This window comes from Priapulus caudatus, unplaced genomic scaffold (assembly GCF_000485595.1).
Source record: "Priapulus caudatus unplaced genomic scaffold, Priapulus_caudatus-5.0.1 Scaffold1090, whole genome shotgun sequence".
Classification (NCBI taxonomy): Eukaryota; Metazoa; Priapulida; class Priapulimorpha; order Priapulimorphida; family Priapulidae; genus Priapulus; species Priapulus caudatus.
Window position 1 is genome coordinate 94,103 of NW_014578151.1, and position 6,814 is coordinate 100,916.

General features: G+C 41.4%; 1 protein-coding gene across 1 annotated transcript in view; it reads left to right on the plus strand.

Annotated features, from left to right (window-relative positions):
- LOC106815325 (kinesin-like protein KIF28P) overlaps nt 1-6,814 on the plus strand; it is a gene marked incomplete at its 3' end in the record, with an annotated part of 12,009 nt that overhangs the window by 3,289 nt on the left and 1,906 nt on the right. Inside the window, exons 3-10 of the mRNA XM_014819773.1 lie at nt 1,077-1,209; nt 1,429-1,508; nt 3,354-3,468; nt 3,821-3,932; nt 4,265-4,372; nt 5,386-5,498; nt 5,817-5,905; nt 6,522-6,596. Coding sequence (XP_014675259.1) covers nt 1,077-1,209; nt 1,429-1,508; nt 3,354-3,468; nt 3,821-3,932; nt 4,265-4,372; nt 5,386-5,498; nt 5,817-5,905; nt 6,522-6,596 — 825 coding nt within the window. The remainder of the gene's footprint in view (nt 1-1,076; nt 1,210-1,428; nt 1,509-3,353; nt 3,469-3,820; nt 3,933-4,264; nt 4,373-5,385; nt 5,499-5,816; nt 5,906-6,521; nt 6,597-6,814) is intronic.

Genomic DNA, 6,814 nt, shown 5'->3' on the forward strand with positions numbered 1-6,814 from the left:
ATATTAATTATTCATGTATATTTACTTGTATAAGACTGTGCCATGCTTAATTGCCTTATTGTTGACTTGACTGTTGTTCAATTCAATTCAATTCAATTGTTCGCTGGCGCTAGCGTGTAACCGTTTCCAGCAAAACCTCACCTCGATATCGGGACGTGTTGCGCTGCAGCATTATCCGACTCTGCAGCTGTACTCGGCAACACTAGTCACTAACACTTCGTAACAGCGGTTAGGTTTTTTCCAAGACAGTCAAGAGCCGATCTTGCGATTTAGTGAAGTGTGTGACTACCTAGCAGATGGCCGGCCGAACACTTGAAATAATCGCGGGACAACGAAAAAGGCTCAATAGTTGTACCGCGTGCACACGCAACGACCGTTGGACTAGATACTCGGTGATTCCGTGATATTCTACTACCGATATACTACAGTAAACGAACAGAAACAAAACGTCAAAAATGAAAACAGAAATACGAAGAACGACCGGATACGCATCCGGAACATGGATCCGGGTTTGTTCGGTGACGTTGATCCGATCGAAGCGCCACTTCGATTGTCATGGGTTGCGTGGCAACCAAACACAGCTAAACAAATGCGTAGCGTTGTTTACATTGTGATGTTTCTAGGCGCGTGAACCAAGGTGTGATTGTGAACCTCAGGTGTGAACTAGCCGACCAGGCTGTGACAGCCTGTGTGACTAACGTACAAAGGTCTTAATTGTGTTTCGTTAGGAGAAAAAGTAGTCAAAGATGGCAGAAGAGGAAAACATGTCAAAGATTCCGTGTTTCGTGTACGGCCTTTCAATTGTTCATATATGTATTATATTATGTGTATATTTATTATTTATGTATTATATTATGTACGTGTATATGTATTATATTATGTGTATATGTATTATATGTGATTGATGTTCATCATGATGTAGTTTTGTTATTCCCACTTTGTAGATTGAAAATATTGATCGACGAATATTTATTTATTTATTTGTTTCCTGCATGCAACCACACATGCACACACTGATATGCGCAGACGCACTGACACACACACACACATGTTATTCTTTGTTTATTGTACCTTAGAAAAAAGTCTATGATGATCTTGGCACTGGAGTAGCGAAGAATGCATGGGACGGTTACAACTCGACACTGTTCGCGTACGGCCAGACGGGCTCCGGCAAGTCCTGGTCCGTCGTTGGCTACGGCATCAACAAAGGTATCAACCAAGTCTCATGATCGTGATGTGACAATATCAATGTAATATGATATGATCATATCAATACGGTGACTCGTCGCTTACACTTACTGAAATGTATGTTCTTATGATCAACCGAAAACATGAAAAGAAAACCGATTTTTCGAAATTCTGTTTATGTTTGGCACAAAATTCGTGTTGGGTTAAAAATTCGATGTGTGTACCTACGTGCGTTTGCAGGTATTGTGCCCATGTTTAGCGAAGAGCTTTTCCACGGCATAGACGAAAAGAAACAGGCTGGCAGTAAGACCCAGTTTGAGGTAAGTGTAGCGTACGTATGGGCAGGTGTAGAAATTAACTTTTTAACACGGGAGTTCAACGGACTCCCTACGCTTAAAAATAGTCCACAGCAAAATGAGGGAGTCCGCAGTCTGAGGTTCAAAATTAAAGATATTAACAATAACGCATGTGCTTATTTTTAGCTCATCTTAACTAAGGGTATAGGAGGAAATACGAAATTGCGGCACAAATCTTAACGACTCGACCTATGTTCTTAATATTTGGTGTATAGTGTGATGGGCAGGAAACCCATCACCAGTGCGAAATTGGAGGTCATAGGTCAAAGGGCAGTGGGGGAAAGGTTAGATATCAGACATTTTCTGAGGACATGGGCTAACAGACAGAGTGAAAAACTTTTTTGTTTCAGCGCTGACCTACCATTTTTATGACTTTATTGAAAGGACTATGAAATGTGCTTTCCACTGACGTGCGAAGAGTAAGTGTCTGATAACCTTTTGACCCTCAAGAGGAGGGTTAAAAACATGGATTCCTGAACTGCCTCAATGATGTCACAGTGTTCTCATATTCATGGCACATCCATAATCTGGAAAGCCAATATGTCTGTATAGCCCAACGGCTACAGCACAGGATTACGGCTCAAAGATCCTTAGATCGAATCCCATCATTTATTATTTACCTGTTTTCTGTATTTTTCTATCTTTATCCATTTAACTATTTCTTTCCAATTAAGGCAAATATTTACATGATTTATTTACAACAATTTCATAACAACAAATAATTTTTACAACAATTAAATTGTATTTTTTTATAATAGGGTTAGGTTTAGGGTTAGGGTCACAATGCACCATAAAACAGGAGTTTCAGGCACGCGATTTGTATCAACCAATGGGATTTGGGAGGTATGCAGAATGCAGAAGGTTGTTGACATGATGTGTACGCAATTGCGTATCTGCATATCTGCGCCTAACAAAGGTGTCACTACGCACGACTTAAATGTTACGTTTATAACCGTAGCAACAGACCTCAGATGAGCCCAGACGCTCTGTGGCTCTTGTTAAGATTCATGCGGTTGCACGTCTGCCAAATTTTCTTTGGGCATTAGCTGGAAAAATACGGTAATTCCGCGAGGCCGTGCTCCTGAATTAACTATAGTTAGTATGGCAGAATTTTCAGGGAGTCACACGGACTCCTGCATATGTCAAATCAGGGAGTCCAACAGTAAATCATGGAGTATTTGACTCCGGACTCGCCGTTAATTTCGCACCCTGTAATGTATGTGTAGGGTAGGTAAAGTTCCTCCATCACTCGATCATACGTCAATGTACTTACTGCCCGACGCTCTATCACATCTCACAGCGCTGCAGGAATGTTTGTTTTGCTTGGTACATATAATGTATTGCCTACAGAATTATATAATGTACACTAAAAAAAAAAATTTTGAGTCGGTTTTTTTTTGGCGGGTCAGTCGGGTGAGGGCAAACAAACAATATTTTTGTTATGGCCTTACTGCACGACCCTCTGTCACATCTCACAGCACTGCAGGACTGCGCTGATGTGTAGATAACTCTATCAGTGCAGTCCCTTCGCTCCCGCTACGAGCGAACCCCTGTACATTGTAACACTAGTGGAGCTCAGGGTAAAAAATACACGGGAGCGATGAGCGATTCACTCTTCAAACCTTCGAAATTGCTCCCGTGAGGCTCAAAATAGCTCCAGTAAAATTTTTGACGAGAGCTATTTTTTTTACACAAACTTGACAAAGAGCTCCCATGGAAAAAAAAGTTATTTTTTTCCTGGTGGAGCTGATGTTTAGAACGAGTCTGTCAGCACCCACGGCAACGCCCGTTCGTTGCTTTCGTTCGCAGGTGAAATTCAGCATGCTGGAAATCTACAGCGAGAAGGTTCGCGACCTCCTGAACCCGACGCCGAACAAGAAAAAGAGTCTGAAGATCCGGGAGCATCCGAAGAAGGGTTTCTATGGTAACGAGCAACCGCTGCTTGTAGTCACTATGCTAGTGAGAGCCGTCGTCGGCGCCGATCTGTGTATTCCGCCTTGGCCTGTGTAGCTTCTTATTTCGTACCACTGCTGGGAAGGGAGAGGGAGAGAGAGAGAGGGAGTGAAGAGAGAAGACAGAAAGAAGGGGAAGAGAGAGAAAGGAAGGAGGGGGAGGAAGAGGAGGAGGAGGAGAAATATGAGGAGGACGCAACTCAAACTCGTACGTCTCCCGCTCTCGCCAATATTTCCGTGTACCCTTCCTGCATCACTGTTTTCACTGAGAACTGCTAATGGGTACATGGTCACATATGGCTTACGTTTCGCTTTACGTTACAGTTGAAGGTCTGAAGACTCAGTATGTGGACACCTACGCAGCCATCGAACAGCAGATGGAGGAGGGAACGCACAACAGGACGATAGCGGCGACAAATATGAACGCCACCAGCAGGTGAGAGCGGCATAGAGCGCCCCCTATCTGACGTTACGTACGCGCGAGCATGGTCGAGGCGATTTAATCGCGTCTGCAGTCGAGTTGCGATTTCATTCGTTTACATCTCTTCGTGTACATGCATTTCACACGTCTGTCTGGCTGGCATCGGCCATATTGGATCCCCTTCGAATCCACCTTGCCAGCGGGTTCATCGATTTGTGATCGGGATCACTGATTGGCCGAAACGTACGTGCGGGATCACTGGATCAGCGCGATCAGGATTATATAATCGGCCCAAACAGACGCACCATGATGACTCTAACCTCGGTAACGTATCTGTGGTTTTCTAGCCGAGCTCACACTATTGTTGGAATCACCTTCATTCAGAAGTCAAAGAATAAGGCCGGCCAGGAAACGGCAAAGAGTTCCATCGTTAACCTCGTCGACTTGGCTGGCAGGTACACTAATCTACATATTGTGTGTATTGTATTGTATTGTATTGTATTGTATTGTATTCTAAACATTGTGTGTATTTATTATTAATATTAAAATTAATATTATTAATTTATGATATGGTATTGTGTTATATTGTATTGTATTCTATACATTGTGTGTGCTGTGTATTCTATTATATTGTACTAGCGGGATACCTGGCGTTGCTCGGGGAAATCAGTGGCGTTACTCAGTTGGTGACCGCTTGGTTGAAAGGAAAATACCCAAAAAAATCGAACTAGCTATCTATCCATGCATGCATCCATGCATCCATCCATCTATCCCATTCCATCCCATCCCATCCCATCGCGCCGCATACCATCCCATTTCATTCCATCCCATCCCATCCCATCCCATATCCCATCCCATCTCATCCCATGCCATCCTATGACATGCCATGCCATGCCATGCCATCCCATCGCACCGCATCCCATGCCATGCCATGCCATGCCATCGCATGCCATCCCATCCCATCCCAAAAAGTAAAAAATAATAAGAAATCAAAAGATAAAAGACATTAAATATAAAAAATAAAAATTTTAAAATTTAAAATAATACATACTAAAGAGGTAGGTAAAGGGAAAAAAAGGAAAAAAGGGGAAAATAAGTTCCCCAGTTGGGACTCAAACCCGGAATCCCGGTGTAGGAGACGGATGTTCTAGCGATTAGGCCACTGCGCCGTTAAGGGTATACCCATGGATTCACACGTACGTGATGTTAATCTGTACGCACCGCCATCTATTGATGAATAGAATTTTGAACTTTTCAACTTTTTTAAATGTTTGTTTCAGCCAGAACCACCTCCCAGACGTGCTGATTCTGAAAATATCTTTAGTTTTCCTCTAGGCTGCGGAGTTCTCTAGTTATGCGAGTACGAACTAATTCGGCTGAACAACTTTCTATATATAGCTTGTGTTATATATTGTACAGTTTTATTGTGTTATATTGTACTGCACATCGTATGTTATTGTATTCACAGCGAGCGGGCGGAGAGCACGGGAGCGACGGGAGATCGGCTGAAAGAGGGCGCTGCTATCAACCAATCGCTGTCCGCACTAGGCAACGTCATCGCCGCGCTCGCTGACAACGCAGGTACGAGCATCCACGATATCCACGACAATACATATAAACACAAACAAATACGTAAATAAAGAAAGAAAGAAAGAAATTAAAAAAATTAAGAAATAATTAATTAAATGCATGAATAAATGATTGAATGAATGAATAAAATCAAATTTATTAAATTAATAAAATAAATCTCTGATCACACCCAAGACAAGACGTCCTGTTAATAATTAATCTTTTTTATATCCAAGCCCCGTTGAAAAGATATCGATGGCGTGTGATAGAGCAACTTGCAATATTTTATCGCGGACGGTTTCTCATGTTTTCTCTCGGGTTCTTACTCAGGTGGTAAGAAGATGAAGGTACCTTTCCGTGACTCTGTTCTGACCAAGCTATTAAAGAATGCTCTGGGAGGCAACAGTAAAACCATCATGGTAAGTTACTTGTGTAGTCATGGTAATGGTAATGGTCATCGTCATGGTAAGTCATCTAGTTACAAATTATACTCTGAAATTTGTCAGTAAACAGCTATTAATTACTATAGCATGAACGTCTATTCTATAGTATAGATACAGTACGTAGTGGTAATGTAGAATTGACTACGTCACGAATTTTCTATGGTAAAATTTGTAAAATTTTTGTTGCCATTTTTTTACATTAAAAGTAAGAACTAACGTACGGGACTAAACGTATCGTCAAATTCTTACCTGATAAGATTGTTTCTCAATTAGTTAAAAATCCAAAAAACCTGAACAATTTGATATTATGTTCCTGCCATTAATTGCTTGCTATGGGCTATGTATGAGTCACGAGTGTATGTTCACATCGAACAATATAGTAAAATAGGAAGTATAATACAGCAATTTAACCATGAAAAGTGAACAGAATTACTTATATTTTGTGAAAAAGTGCCAACGCCAAGGGCCAAGTGAAAACGCCAATACTCTACTTCAACGTGCATTAACGATTCTATAGTTATGTGTAGTTGTGTCTGCATCGTTGCGTGGAGGAACATAATCTCATGAGACTGACGTTTGAAAATTTCACCAGGTTGCTGCCATAAGTCCAGCTGATATCAACTACAGCGAAACTCTATCAACACTCCGCTATGGTAAGCCACGATATGTACATATGATTAATAGAACTATATGCTGCCTTTTATGACGAATGTTATATAGTTGTAAAAACAAATTTATGTGTATTTTTTGCATAAAATATAAGTACTAACAGCACATAGTATATCCTTAGACTTCTACTTGAGAAAAATGTTTTTAGTAATTTCCGTCTCTCTCTCTCTCTCTCGCTCTCTCTCTCGCTCTCTCTCTCTCGCTCTCTCTCTCTCG